At 44.1% G+C, this 16,392-nt stretch overlaps 1 protein-coding gene across 1 annotated transcript in view; it reads right to left on the bottom strand.

The window, feature by feature from the left end:
• The window catches only part of aadat (aminoadipate aminotransferase), an 88,914-nt gene that overhangs the window by 29,843 nt on the left and 42,679 nt on the right, over positions 1–16,392 (bottom strand). The window contains exons 8-10 of the mRNA XM_043703414.2: positions 11,299–11,364; positions 7,465–7,547; positions 6,110–6,206 (exon numbers count right to left, since the gene is read on the bottom strand). Coding sequence (XP_043559349.2) covers positions 6,110–6,206; positions 7,465–7,547; positions 11,299–11,364 — 246 coding nt within the window. The remainder of the gene's footprint in view (positions 1–6,109; positions 6,207–7,464; positions 7,548–11,298; positions 11,365–16,392) is intronic.

Here is a 16,392-nt window from a genome sequence, read left to right as displayed (position 1 = left end):
GCAAAAATAAGGACTGCAGATGCTGGAAACCAGAGTCTAGATTAGAGTGGTGCTGGAAAAGCACAGCAGTTCAGGCATCATCCAAGGAGCAGGAAAATTGACGTTTCGGGCAAAAGCCCTTCATCAGGAATAGAGACAGGGTGTCTGCAGAGTGGAGAGATAAATGAGAGGGGGGTGGGGGTGGGGAGAAAGTAGCATAGAGTACAATAGGTGAATGGATGTGGGAATGAAGGTGATAGGTCAGAGAGGAGGGTGGAGTGGATAGGAGGAAAGGAAGATAGGCAGGTAGGACAGGTCATGAGGGCGGTGCTGAGCTGGAAGGTTGGAGCTGGGGTGAGGTGGGGGAAAAGGGGAAATGAGGAAACTGGGGAAATCCACATTGATGCCCTGGGGTTGAAGTGTTCTGAGGCAGAAGACGAAGCGTTCTTCCTCCAGGCGTCGGGTGGTGAGGGAGCGGCGGTGGAGGAGGCCCAGGACCTGCATGTCCTCGGCAGAGTGGGAGGGGAATTGAACTGTTGGGCCACAGGGCGGACATCTCTGGGACACCCGCACCAATCAACCCCATCGCCATCCAATAAGCCTATACAGGGAGACGATCCTTTACCGAAATGTCAGGACAAGCTGTTTCTTGGAATTTGGAGGTTTTCGGTTTTCAGAATAAGTGACAGTTTAATGGTGAAATTTTTAAAAAATCTTTACCGGAGGAGCAGACTTCTAAGTAAGAAAGTGCTTGGCCACGCCCCCCAAATCACATCTGAGTGACACGCCATCCAGTGGGTGTCGACTTGGGGGCCTTCACAGAGAAATCCCAGGCCCCCACATCGCATCTGAGTGACATGCATCAAGTGGGTGTCGACTTGGGTTAACTGTTTGCACGTCAAACAACCTTGTTAATGAGAAAAAACTTCACAAAAAAACCCTTCATATTTCAGAGCTTTTCAGCTTTTGGATGCTGGGATAAAGGATCTTCTACCTGCAATTGATCCGACCTTAGGGAATATCCGTTAAAGACCCCTAAACTTGGCACAGAGCTAAATAAAACTATTTGGGTTTATAATCACACCTTCCATGTCCTTAAGAATACACAAGAACATGGGTGGCACGGTGGCACAGTGGTTAGCACTGCTGCCTCACAGCGCCAGAGACCGGGTTCAATTCCTGCCTCAGGCGACTCTCTGTGCTCCGGTTTCCTCCCACAGTCCAAAAATGTGCAGGTTAGGTGAATTGGCCATGCTAAATTACCCGTAGTGTTAGGTGAAGGAGTAAATGTGGGGGAATGGGTCTGGGTGGGTCGGTGTGGACTTGTTGGGCCGAAGGGCTTGTTTCCACACTGTAAGTAATCTAATAAGAACTAAGGACAGGAATAGGTAATTTAGCTTATTGAATACTTTCACAGTGAATGACGTACCTCAGAGGAGTCATGATTTGTAACATAAGAAACTTGGCAACCAATTTATACACAGCTACCTCACAAAACAATTCAACAACAGGAATGTGATAATAATCTGATAATTTATTATGCAAGAGGATGACGTCGATGAGGCATAGGTAATGGCTGAGGGAATCAGATCTCTGCCAAAGGGGAAGAGAAAATAAGCTGCTTTTACATCACATCTTTCATTTAGTAAGTTGTCTACCAAAAGAGAAATGAATTATGGGAACATGAGCCTAAACTGCACCATAAGATTTTAAGGTGTGTGAAAGAAGGCTCGGTCACTAATCTAGGTTTTAAGGAGTGACTTAAAAAAGAGAGAGGTGGTAAAGCTTAGGGAGGGAATTCTAGACCTTCCAGTTGAAGGCTGACTGGTAACAGAGGAGTGAAGGAAAATCAGGAAGGTTCTGGATGTAGGTTTGCTTGCTGAGCTGGAAGGTTCATTTTCAGATGTTTTGTCACCCTCCTAGCGAGCAAACCTACATCCAGAATCTCAACCTGACCTACAAATCTTCTCAAAACTCACTAATCAGGAAGGTGCATGTATCCAGAATTGGAGGTACACAGAGATCATGGGATGTTGCCGGGCTAGACAGGATGTTACAGAGGTGGAGGGAGGTCAACAGAAGATGTTACAATGCTAGAGGGAATGAGGGTATGCAGGGTTAGCTTAAGATGGGTGAAATTATCTTTTTAAAAAGAGCAAATATATATCAGGTATAACAGGTTTCAGTGAGGATAGAGGCAGTTGAGCTTTGGGTGAGCTCAGGTTTAGAGAGGCCAACTATCAATATGCAGCAAGACCAGCAATATCCAGACTTGGGCTGACAAGTGATAATTAAAATTCATATCACACAGTCCAAGCAAAAACGATCTCCAATAAGAGAGAGATCCTAACGATCACCCTTTGACATTCAATGAGGTAAAAACAAGGACTGCAGATGCTGGAAACCAGATTCTAGATTAGAGTGGTGCTGGAAAAGCACAGCCGGTCAGGCAGCATCTGAGGAGCAGGAAAATCGATGTTTCGGGTAAAAGCCTATTCCTGATGAAGGGCTTTTGCCCGAAACGTCGATTTCCAGCTCCTCGGATGCTGCCTGAACTGCTGTGCTTTTCCAGCACCACTCTAATCTAGAACCTTGACATTCAATGGCATGGTCAACGTTGAATCGCCCACTATTCCTGACATTGCCATTGACTAGAAACTGAATTAGACTAGCCATACAAATATTGTGGCTCCAAGAGCAGGTCATAGACCAGTAATACTGCGGCGAGTAATTCACCTTCTGACTCCCAACAGCCTCTCCACCATCTAAAAGGCACAAGTCAGGAATATGATGGAAAACTCTCCACTTGTCCAACATCTCCAACAACAGTCAAGAAGCTCAACACCATCCAGGACAAAGTAACCCTTTTGACTGCCACCCCATCCACCACCATCACCATTCAGTCTCTCCACCACTGACAGTAGAAGCAATGTGGACTATCTACAAGATACATGACAACAGCTCCTTCACTGGCACCTTCCAAGCCTACTACATCTAATGTCTAGAAGAGAAAGAGCAGCAAATACATGCAAGTTCCCCTCTGAATTATGTGCCATCCTAACTTGCAAACATATCCCCATTCCTTTAGTGTTGCTGTGTCAAAATCCTGAAACTCTCTCCCTAACATCATTGTAGGTGTGCTTACATAACACAAATTGCAGCAGTGCAAGAAGGCAGCTCACCATTAGCTTCTCCATGGCAACTGGGGACGAGCAATAAATGCTGGCCCAGCCAGTGGCACCCACATCCTGCAAGGAGAATTCATGCTGCAGCTGTATAGGGGGCTGGTGAGGCCACACCTGCAGTACTGTGTACAGTTTTGGTCTCCTTACTTGAGAAAAGACGTACTGCACTGGAGGGGGTGCACAGGATGTTCACTCGATCGATTCCAGAGTTGAGAAGGTTGCTTATGAGGAGAGATTGAGTAGACTGGAACTACACTCATTGGAATTTAGAAGAATGAGGGGGGATCTTATAGAAACATATAAAATTATGAAGGGAATAGATAAGAAAGAAGCAGGGAGGTTATTTCCACTGGAGGGTGAAACTAGAACTAGAGGGCACAGCCTCAAAATAAGGTGCAGCAGTCTTTGGACTGAGTTGAGGAGGAACTTCTTCACCCATCAGGTTGTGAATCTGCGGAATTCCCTGCCCAGTTGAGCCTACCTCGTTTTTAAGGCAAAGATCGATATATTTTTGAACAGTAAAGGAATTAAGGGTTACGGTGAGAGGGTGGGTAAGTGGAGCTGAGTCTATGAAAAGATCAGCCATGATCTTATTGAATGGCGGAGCAGGCTCGAAGGGCCAGACGGCCTCCTCCTGCTCCTAGTTCTTATGCTCTTATTTAAAACAAAAACCATGACTCTCATTACGTTAGGATATCCAATTTGGTTTGATAAAGTTCTAGGGCTAAAGGGGTCAAAGGGGAGGGGAGAAAGTGGGAACAGGAGACTGAGTTAGCTGATCAACCATGATCATATTGAATGGTGTAGCAAGCTCGAAGGGCTGAATGGCCTACTCCTGCTCCTATTTTCTATGTTTCTATGTTTGTCAGGATAGTCAGATAAGTATCAAGCAAGAAGGCAAAGCAGGCAGGCACAGTGAGACATTTATACTGACAAATGGTCTTAAACCGGAGACTGGATTGATTTATTGATAGAACCAACAGCTAGAAATGTCTTTCGTAAACGTATTCACAGGAATTCCCTCGGCTTAGTACATTTTAGTAACAACACATTCTTTGGCAACAGTAGACGTAATCCTCACCGATAACAGGTTGTTGACCAGAAAAATGTGTTTCTCTTTACACTGTTCAGTCCAGGTGATACTGCGCATAATTGCTTTGAGTTCTGATAGAGTATGTCAAGAACGGGAACTCAATCCAAGCAATGTGTGAAACGGCACAAGAGATTGGAAGAGACAGATGTGGTTTTACTGGGTCCCCCACTGTCACTATAAATAATTCAATCATTTTTATAGCGATGGTGTAAGATGAGAATGTAACAACATTTGTTTTATAAACTTGGGTCATTTTACCCTTTGGAACGTACAGATTTAGGAGACTTGCGCAAAACATTTTCTATAAAAACAATATGTTCATGAGAAGAATTAAACACTTTGAACAATGCACTAAATGAATAAATGAACTGGGTTGAGGTGATGGTCTATGAATAGGGATTATGTATTCATAGTGGATCGATAGTCTCCACTTCAATCACTGGTGTCAATTGATAATTTAGTTAAGCGATCTGTCTTTGACAACTCTAATCTACTCTAATCAGGCAGATTGTTATTAAAGTAATCAATCACTTTTACCCTTGTACTTTCAACATATTAGGAACAAGTTACTGCAGATTCTGGAATCTGTACTGAAAACAACAAATGCTGGAGATCACAGTGGGTCAGACAGCATCCGTGGACAGGCAAATTTTTGTGTAGCCTGCAAATTTCCCAACTGTGCCCACACTGTTCAATTCCAAATTGTTAATGTGCGAAATAAACAGCAGGGTTTCCAACACTGAGACAGCTCTCCATTCACAAGGGCAGCCATTAACTGAGGGGAGACAATGAGGTAAAACAATGAGTGTTGTGTGATTTTTAACTTTGAGGGACAAAAGCTCCTCATTCCTGATGAAAGGCTTTTGCCTGAAATGTCGATTTTCCTGCTCCTCCGGTGCTGCCTGACCTGCTGTGGTTTTCCAGCACCACTCTAATCTTGACTCTAATCTCCAGCATCTGCAGTACCCACTCCTGCCTGATTTTTATCTTTGTACACACCAGTCCAACACCGGCACCTCCAAATTGTGAAACAATGTGTGAGAGACACACACCGTCGTTCATTCAAATGCCCCTTCCAGATGTGTCTACAACAAAATCATTAAGATAGCTCCAAAGAAATCACCCTATCCTCAAATTTTATCAGGTTGTCATTCCCTTTGAAGAAAAACTAGCTAAAGTCTTTCATTTAAAAACATGTATTCATTCACAGGAGGTGGGTGTCACTGGCTGGACCATTATTTATTGCCCAGAAGGCAGTTGAGAGTCAACCACACTGCTGTGGGTCTGGAGTCACATGTAGGTCAGATCTGGTAAGGATGGCAGTTTCCTCCCTAAAGGATATCAATGAAACAGTTGGGTTGTTCCTTAAAATCAATACATGGTCATCATTAGACTGTTAAGTACAGATTTTAACTTATTTATAATTTCATCATTAGGCATTGCCAAGTTTGAACCCAGGTCCCCAGAACATTACTTGGGTCTCCGGATTAATAGTCTGGTGAAAATACTCACGGAATGCACCCAGCCAAGTATTGCAGAGTCTGAATCCAAGCCACGTGATGAGAAAAATAACTTGTTTGAAGTGCTGACAGAAAATAGATGCTTGTTGTGTTTCCTTCCAGCCAACAGTGATTTCAAACACTTATCTTGTTATGTTTGATATTAGTAATGATGTGGAGGTGCCGGTGTTGAACTGGGGTGGATAAAGTTAAAAATCACACAGCACCAGGTTATAGTCCAACAGGTTTATTAGAAAGCACTAGCTTCCATTCGTACTTCTAAATAAACCTGTTGGACTATAACCTGGTGCTGTGTGATTTTTAACTTTGATATTAGTGGAGAGTGCACGTACCTGTGTGAAGGTGCTTGTATGCATCGTGGAAACCTGAATATGTAGAACCACCCGGTCTATGAGTGGTTTGGGACCAGTTAGGAAGCCCATTCTCAGCCTATTAAAACACAAGAATAGATGTCACAAATTCTTACTGCCCGTGTTTGTTTAAAAAGTAAAGTTTCCTTTTTCAGTAAAATGTAAAAGCAAGAGGTTACATTCGTTCAATGAAGGTGGTTATGAACACAGCGTCAATGCTTCCTCCAATATGGTGTCCATCAATTCGTACCCCACATTCCTTGCCAAAATCACCTCAGACAAATTCTTTAACTCCAAACTTGGCCAATCGGTGTTTTCATGTTGAATCAATTTGATGCTGCATTCTGAAACTGTTCCAATAGAAGCTACTACTCTTGGAAATGTTTAAAACTTAAGTAGGAGGGGAGTTTAATGCTCCCCTCCCTCCTCTATCCAGTGGTGCATTTGGTGGCGGTGGGAGGGGGTGGGGGGTGCAGTTAAACCAGGCGGGGGATGGGTGGGAGTGGATGGGTCCTCACTACCTTCCCATTTCTGCCCTGATCAGGATTGTCTTGGGAAGGGTCACGATGGGTCATTCTGCCTTGCTGTCAACACCAGCGATGGTTCAGTACAGTGCCCAGTGTTAGGAATCCAATACTAAAATGAATACTTCAACAAAGACGAGAAGTGAAACTTGGGTAACATCAAAAGGAGCCTTTGTTATGTTTACCAAAATTGCCTGCCCATCTGGGAATGCCTTGGGTTGAATTTAATCCTGGTTTCTGAATCACTCCATAGGAGTCTCTGTAAGCTCCTTCAACCCTCAGAGATATCTGCATTCAATCCATTGGTTCAAATGAGACCTCATCCATAATCAAATCTGACTGGTTGCAGACTGCAGTTTCTAAGGCCTGGCCACACACAGGCACTGTTACAAGCTGTTTGGCCTTCACCTGGCATCACAAGTTGACGTAAGTGGCATGGTGCCTCAGTGGTTAGCACTGCTGCCTCACAATGCCAGGAGTCTGGGATCCATTCCAGCCTTGGGTGGCTGTTTGTGTGGAGTTTGCACATCCTCCCGTTTCAGTGTGGAGGTGCTCTGGTTTCCTCCCAGGTTAGGGTGGATTGGCCATACCAAATTGCGCTGAAGTGTCAAGGTTAGGTGGATTAACCATGGGAAATGCAAGGGTTACTGGGATAAGGTGTGGATTGGGTGGGGTGGTCTTTGGAGAGATGGTGTGGACTCAGAGGGTTGAATGGCCTGCTTCCACAGTGAAGGGATTCAAAAATTATTCCGAAGCAAGTAACAGCATGACAATGTACCTTCCATAATAGCAAATCCAAAGAAACACCCTTACCCTGAAGACAAGATCTTGGAGAAGGAATCTGTCCTTATGACACGACCGTCCACATCTAAGGAAAGGAATGATGGAGCCCAAGGCTGTAAATCAACACAAGAGAGTCGTAGTCAGCGAAGGATCCAATATGGCCTGTCAGCACTATCCTTCCCATCAGTCACATGGTTGTCAGTTCAAAGATGTGAGGATAGAAATCTAGGCTGACATCCCTATTCCAACTTTACATGAATGAGTTGATGCTTTTGTTGCCATAGCAATGCCTTGTCTAAACGTTTAACTGAGTTCAGTTTGTTTCACAATTGCAATGAGTTCCCATAGCAACAGATTACCGAAGGTATTCATGAATTTTCCAGTTTATAACATGCAACTGCTAACCACATGTAAGATTGGATTCCCTAGTGTGGAAACAGGCCATTTGGCCCAACAAGTCCACACCAACCCTCCGAAGAGTAACCCACCCACACCCATTCTCCTATATTTACCCCCGACTAACGCACCGAACACTATGGACAATTTCCCATGACCAATCCAGCTAATCTGTCCATCTTTGAATTGTGGGAGGAAACCAGAGCACCTGGAGAAAACCCACGCAGACATGGGGAGAACGTGTAAACTCCACACAGACAGTCACCTGAGGCTGGAATCGAACCCAGGTCCTTGGCACTGTGAGGCAGCAATGCTAACCACTGAGCCACTGTACCGCCCCAAAGAAGGCGTGGCACCGGGGGAAGATTGTGGTGCAGTGGTAATCCTGTTAGATTGAAGGACAGGCCAGTGCTTTGGGGACACGGCTTCAAATCCCACCACTTCAATAGGCCTGAAGTATGGTGACTGTGGCAAACATCATCAAGTGTTATTTAGTTTCTAAAAAAAACACTTGGTTCACTCATGTCCTTGAGGGAAGGAAATCTGTCATCTCTACCTGGTGTGGCCTACATGTGACTCCAGACCCATGGCAATGCGATTCATTCTTAACTGTCCTCTGAAATAGCCCAGCAGGATACTTACTTTGAGGTCAATTAGGGGACAGTAACACCCACATTCCTTGAAAGAAGTTTTATGAAATTTAGTTTCAACTGATGGGATGTTCACTCACCAAGCGATTAATTTAGCTCTGCAGCGACTAAGTGAAGTTGTTTTGAATGTAGAGTGGCAAAGAACACAAAAGGGAGATTTACTTGATTGATTTTCTTAAGAATATATATTTATTCGCACAATGCCCTCAAGATTTCAGGCATTTAGTGTCTGTTCTTCACTACTCTGGATTGAGTGCCCATCTTAAAGTGGCAGTAATGACTCAACTAATGTTGGCATGATTTGGAGATGCCGGTGTTGGACTGGGGTGTACAAAGTTAAAAATCACACAACACCAGATTATAGTCCAACAGGTTTAATTGGAAGCACACTAGCTTTCGGAGCGATGCTCCTTCATCAGATGATTGTGACAATCACCTGGTGAAGGAGTGTCGCTCCGAAAGCTAGTGTGCTTCCAATTAAACCTGTTGGACTATAATCTGGTGTTGTGTGATTTTTAATGTTGGCATGGGTAGGGAGTCACACAGGGAGCAGGCTTGGTCAGAAAGGCAAGCCTGCATTGCTAATGTAATCAGTGAATCAATTTCGATGTGAATTTTACAGACTTTTAATTATGGATTTCCAAATTTCCAAACCACCATGGTTGAATTTACAACATACTCTCTAGATTGTTATTTCATCCTCTGGATTATTGATCTGGCACCAATACTCTGCGCTTACTTGCCAAAACAAAGGCATATCATCTCTACCAATGACACAATTTTGACTGTAAATTTAAGAGGGACCTTTGCTGTTTGTTATATATATTAACAGCATGGATGTGATATAGAAGGTATAATTAGTACATTTGCAGATAACTTGAAAATTGATGGTGTTGTTGATAGTGAGGAGAATGGTCTCAGGCTGCAGTCTGATATTGATTAGCTGGTAAATTGGGCAGAGCAATGGCAGATGGTATTTCAATGTGATAAGTGTGGGGTGATGCATTTTGGGAGGTCTATAAGGGGGATATACAAAATGAATGGTAAGTCCCTAGGGAGAACTGAGGAAGAAAGGGACCTTGGTGTACAAGTCCACACGTGCCTGAAAGTGTCAGCACTGGTAGGTATGGTGGTTAAGAAGGCATTAGGATACTTGCCTTCATTTACTCCTATATTCAATATAGGAGTAGGGAAGTATTGTCTTAAACATTTATAAAACATTAGTTAGATCACAGATGTGTGCAGTTCTGGTCACCACACTATTGGAAGGACATGACTGCAATGGAGAGGGTTCAGAGGAGATTCACTGGGATGTAACCTTTCCCATTAGATTCCCTACAGTGTGGAAACAGGCCCTTCGGCCCAACCAGTCCACACCAACCCTTCAAAGACTAACCCACCCAGACCCATTTCCCTCTGACTAATGCACCTAACAGTACGAGCAATTTAGCATGGCCAATTCACCTAACCTACACATCTTTGGACTGTGGGAGGAAACCAACACGCGGAGGAAACCCACGCAGACACGGGGAGAATGTGCAAACTCCATACAGACAGTTGTCCGAGGCTGGAATCGCACCTGGGACCCTGGAGTTTGCACATTCTCCCCGTGTCTGCGTGAGTTTCCTCCCGGTGCTCCGGTTTCCTCCCACAATCCAAAAATGTGCAGGTTAGGTGAATTGGCCATGCTAAATTGCCTGTAGTGTTAGGCGAAGGGGTAAATGTAGGGGAACGGGTCTGGGCGGGTTGCGCTTCGGTGGGTCAATGTGGACTGGTTGGGCCGAAGGGCCTGTTTCCACACTGTAGGGAATCTAATCTAATCTAATCTAACCACTGAGCTACCGTGCTGGGATGGAAAGTCTCAGTGATGGATAGGCTGGGCTTGTTTTCCGTGGAGCAGAGCAGGGGGTGATCTGATTGGGGTTTACAAAGTGATGAGAGGAATAGACAGAATGGATTGTGAGGTTCTTTTTCCCATGGCAGACATGTCTAAGGCCAGAGGACATGGGTTTAAGGTGAGGAGGACGTGGTCTAGAGGAGATTTGAGAGAAAAAAAAATGTCTTTCATCCAGAGGTTGGGAGAAATATGGAAGGTGCTGCCTGAGAGGGTGGTGGGGGCAGCGTTTATGAAATATCTGGATGTGTACTTAAAATGCCAGGGCAGAGTAGGCAAAGGAGAAATGGTGGTAAAAACAATGACTGCAGATGCTGGAAACCAGAGTCTGGATCAGTGGTGCTGGAAGAGCACAGCAATTCAGGCAGCATCCGACGAGCAGCCAAATCGATGTTTTGGGCAAAAGCCCTTCAAGGAGAAATGGGATTAGTGTAGTTTGGTGTTTATTGGTCGGCAGAGAAACAAGAAATTTGCAGTGGACGGTTACTAAGCCCTATCATTTCAGGAACATTATTTACCATTAGCATATTTTCAGGAGTAGTATTCTCATCCCGTAGTCAGAAGCTTCAAGCTCCTCGCCAGGGGCCAGAAGATAAAATAAAGACAGCTACTTAGATTCTCAAGACGGAGCGTCACACTGGAGATGCCTCCTTTTGGTTAGCATTTTAAACTGGGGTTTCCCTCAGGTGGACCTAAGAGATCTCTGGTGCTCTTCCGAAGATAACCAGTGGAAATTGTTCTGCCTAATAGTTAGCTCTTAACTGAAAGCAATGTTGCTGTTTGTAACAGCTTTCTCTGTACACGTTGGTGCAGTGCTACCTGCATAACAACAGTAATTTCAATTCAAAAGAATTTCATTGACTATAAACCATTTGGGATGTTTGGAGATCAGGAAAGGTGCCTTATAAATGCAAGTTGTTTTACCTTTTCAAACTGCAGAAAATAGTAAGGATCGTCTTCAATTATCAGCAAATCGTACTTTCTAGCAATCTGCAAAAGAAAATGTCAATTTTACAAAACGGACAGGTTTCTCCATCATTTGACTTTGGGTGAGAATTGTTCCTCTTTTCTATGAGGATGCCAGTCCACACCAGTGCAGGTATCATACAGGTAAGTGTCGATTGCACAGAAGTGAGTTTTCATGCACCCAAATGGCCCAAAAAGTGCATTCCAAATGGAGTCTCCAACAGATTTCCTGCAGAGGTCTGGGTAAACAGAAAGGGATTAGTGTGCAGAACATTTCTCAGAGAGGTCAGTTAGCATCTGTGCTCCACTGGCCTATGGAACTGAGAGCAGCGAAGGGTAGAGTAGAATAATGTTTGGATGACCACAAGAGAACATAAGGAATAGGAGCTGGAACAGGCCATTCTGCACTTTGCCAATCAATACCACAGAATCATAGCATTGCTACAGTGCAGAAGGAGGCCAGTCAACCCAATATACCTACACTGATTCTATCACCTAATGCCAATCTCCTGCCTTTTCCCCACATCTCGGCACACCATTTCTAACCAAATAACCATCCAATGCCTCTCTTGAATGCTTCAATTGAACCTGCCTCCACACATTTACAGAAATACATTCTAAATACTTGCTGAGGGAAAGGTATGTTTCACATATCACCTCTGCTTCTTTTGGATGTCACTTTAAATCTGGGCACTCTTGATTTTATTCCTTTTACAAGCAGATACAATTATGGCTGACCCTGTATTCCTGATGAAGGGCTTATGCCCGAAACGTCGATTTTCCTGCTCCTTGGATGCTGTCTGAACTGCTGTGCTTTTCCAGCACCACTCTAATCCAGAATCTGGTTTCCAGAATCTGCAGTCATTGCTTTTACCTAGAATCCCTACAGTGTGGGAACAGGCCATCTGGCCCAACAAGTCCACACTGACCCTCCGAAGAGTAATTCACCCAGACCCATTCCCCCACATTTAACCCCTGACCAACGTAACCAATCTACACATTCCTGAACACTGTGGACAATTTAGCACAGCCAATTCACCCAAACTGCATATCTTTGGACTGTGGAAGGAAACCTACACAGACACAGGGAGAATGTGCAAACATCACACAGACAGTCAGCTAGAACTGAACCTGGGTCCCTGGTGCTGTGAGGCAGCAGTGCTAATCATTGAGCCATCATGACCCTCTAACCCAGCTCCTCACCCTAAAGCTGACATACCTTTTCACCCTCAGCCACAAACTTGAACGTCATCCAAAGTTCTCTGACACAACTTGTTCATGAAGGCAGCTCACCACTGCTCTCTCCTGGCCAACCAGGGATGGGCAATAAATACTGGCCCGGCCAGCAATGCACACAGAAAGACTATGGTGTTTGTTTTCCTCTCCTACTCTCATCTTCTCACATTTAACATTTTCATCCTCTTGTTTAAAATTCCTAATGGATCAACTTTCTCTCTGCAAAGCTCATCAGCAGTTGCCTGTTGGTAGCTCTCGTATCTTGAAGGTTCCAGGTTCAAGTCCCACTCAAGGGTTAAGTCAACGCTGACAGTCCAGTGCAGCACCGAGGGAGTGAGAACTAAGGTTAACCAGGTGAGAGGGGGTTGGGGGGGGGAGGCGCAGGTAGTATCGTGATGGAGGCTGATTTGGTCTCTGTTCAGAGAAGATGTGGACATCTTGCAGATTGTCTCATTGAGTATGGAGATACAGGGAGGTTGGCCATTCACGATGATGAAGAGATGGTTAGGGGCTGGAAACTGTGAAAGAGATCAGGATTCTGCTGTTATGGAAAGTTGATTCCTAGAAAGGGGAAGGAGGGAAAAGGCCTGGCAAAGGAAGTGTGATAATAGTCGTGGCATATGTGTTTCAGAGTTTGGATTTTAAAATAGAGACTAATAGGTTGGATACATTGCTGAACTGTTTAAAAAAAAACAAGATGAGGTGGGAGATGGTGGCACAGTGGTATTTGTGATGGACTAGTAATCCAGACTAATGCTGTGGGAATATAAATTTAAATCCCATCAGAGCAGATGGTGAAATTTGAATCAATGAAAATTTAGAATTAAACACTGGCCTAAGGGAGATTTTTGTTGATTGTTGTAAAAACCTATCTGGTTCAGGAATGCTTTTTAGGGAGTGAAATCTGCTGTCCTTACCTGGTGTGGCCTACATGTGACTCCAGACTCAAAGCGATGTGGTTGATTCTTCACTGCCCTCTGAAATGGCCCTGGTAAGCCACTCATTTCAAGTGGCAATTATGCATGGGCAATACAAACAGGCCCAGCCAGTGACACCCACATCCAATAAATGAATTTTAAAAAAGTCTGGAATAGTGAGCTGATCTAGAATGTATCAGTGAGCAAGGACCCCAGGAGTGTTAATGGTGCTTTAGGACAGGTGAGGTAAACATTGAAGGTTGAGAAGACCAGGTTAGGATCAGAAGCAAAAATAGTTTCTCCATTAAGATAGGAATGTAGGATATTTCCATGAATATACGTGTAAAACAAGACAGGAACTGGGGAGAACCAGATTAGTCGAATTTAAAGATTTGATAGTGGGGTAATTTCTCTGTGTGTGAATTGCTGTAAAGTGCCATTTTTGGGAAATAGGTTGAGTCTTTTTTTAATAAGTATTTTAAGATTTTTCAAACTGTGTTCTAAATTACGATTGTATGCTATTATATTCAACATGTATGTCATAAACTTTTGTTGTTAAAGAAACATGGTAGCCTCATGTGAATATAGTTCAATGAGTGACCTCTACATTAACTAAACTAAAAATATGATCCATCAAGCATGATTTCTGGGACCTAACAAGCCCAGATGGGACAGGCAAGAAAGCAAAGTGGCTGAGCAGAGGCCGATAGTCAACTTAGGTCGCCATGAGGATGGCCTCAACCAGGACCTTGGGTTCATCTCACACTACAGGTGACCCCACTGCACTTAACACTCTCTCTCACACACGCACACACTCTTACATACTCACACTCTCATGCAAATCCTCTCTCATACACAAGCTCTTTCTCATATGCACACACATACACCTTCTACACTCACACCCACACACACCCTCTCACAGGCTTATGCCCCATCACATTCACACACACACTTTACCAAGCATGCATGCATGCAAATACACACTCTCTCACATGCACACACTCACTCTGTCTCTCTCCTGCATGCGCACACACACACACACACACACACACACAAGTTTATGGGGTAAATTTGTATTTGCAGATACATTCTATTTTACTCAAAAAATGCAGAACCTGCAAGTAATCAATGCAGGCAGTGAATATATATAATATTTGTAAATTCCACTTTGGAAATAAAACCAGTCTGACTCAAGATTGGCCTGACTCACACCTTTAAGGTATTGTCTGAGCTGAGATGTCACCTTTTATTATAAAAAATCTTAAATTTCCTTGAGAATGTGACTTAAAAGAAGTTCTGGGATTTAGATATTAAAAAACTGAAAGCAGCAAATCCATTCTGAAGAATGAAAGACTTAACAGTTATCTAGGTTTGTTCAATGTATCAATATATCATTATAATCTTATGCTATAAATTCTGTACCTTATGGTCCTGCTTCACAACCACCTAATGAAGAAGCAGCGCTTCAAAAGCTAGTGCTTCCAAGTAAACCTGTTGGTCTATAACCTGGTGTTGTGTGATCTCTAACTTTGTCCACCCCAACCCGGCACAGTGGTTAGCACCGCTACCTCACGGCGCCAGAGACCTGGGTTCAATTCCCGCCGCAGGCGACTCTCTGTGTAGAGTTTGTACATTCCCCCTGTGTCAGCATGGGTTTGTTCCGGTTTCCTCCCTCCTTCCAAAATGTGCATGTTGGGTGAATTGGCCATGCTAAAGTTGCCTGTAGTGTTGGGTAAAGGTAGGGGACTGGGTCTGGGTGGGTTGCGCTTTGGTGGGTCAGTGTGGGCTTGTTGGGCTGAAGGGCCCGTTTCCACACTGTAAGTAATGTAATCTAATCAATGCAGCACCTCCAAATTATGAATCATACCAAGACAGTGTTGGCAAGAAGCTTAACACTGCCACCCACTGGTAAAATATAAATATTACAGATTTAAGATTTACTTGAATTAAGAAAAGCCATTTAATGCCAAGTTATCCATGTGATCAACCTTTGAAACCTTAACCAGTCCAAAGATGTGCAGGTTTAATTGGATTGGCCAGGCTAAATTGCCCATAGTGTATAGTGATGTGCAGGCTAGGTGGAATTAGCCATGGGGTATGCAGGGTTACAGGATAGGGTAGGTGGTGGGTCTGAGTGGATGTTCTTCGAAGGGCTAGTGTGGACTTGATGGGCTGAATGACTTGGTTCCACACTGTAGGGATCTTATGATGATTAGTTTAATTAAAAATACCTACTGTGGTTACTGCATACTTTTAATGTTTAACATGACCAGTTCACAAAGACATGCTCTTTTGGAATTTCATCGCCTCTTTTTGCTGAGGAGAGGGCAGGAGGAAATTAACTCTTTTGCTCAGCACTCTATACTGACTTTAGGTTCCGTTAGCTCGGTTGGTTGGACGGCTGGTTTGTGGTGAAGACTGACCAGTCAGGAGTGTGATAGAATACTTCCACTTGCCTGGATGGATGCAGCTCCAACCACACACATGAACAGTCACCATCCAGGCAAAGCAGCCCACTTGATTAGCACCACATCCACAAACATCTCCTCCCTCCACCACTGTCTCTCAGTAGTAGCAGTCTGTACCATCTACAAGATGCACTGCAGACAGCACCTTCCAAACCCACGACCACTTCCATCTAGAAGTACAAGGGCAACAGATATAAGGGAACACTGCCCCCTGCAAATTTCCCTCCAAGCCAGTCACAATATATCGCTGTTCCTTCAGTGTCACTGGGTCAATATCATGAAATTCCCTCTCTAAGGGCATTGTGGGTCAACCTACAGCCCATGGACTGCAGCGGTTCAAGAAGGCAACTCTCCACCATCTTCTCAAAGGCAACCAAAGATGGGTAATAAATGTTGGCCCAGCATTTCCTCAGGATGTTCTGATTCTAAAA

Source organism: Chiloscyllium plagiosum, unplaced genomic scaffold, assembly GCF_037043375.1.
Source record: "Chiloscyllium plagiosum isolate Xiang-an unplaced genomic scaffold, Cpla_swu_hap1 HiC_scaffold_2, whole genome shotgun sequence".
NCBI lineage: Eukaryota > Metazoa > Chordata > Chondrichthyes > Orectolobiformes > Hemiscylliidae > Chiloscyllium > Chiloscyllium plagiosum.
This window is presented reverse-complemented; position numbering and strand designations above follow the sequence as displayed.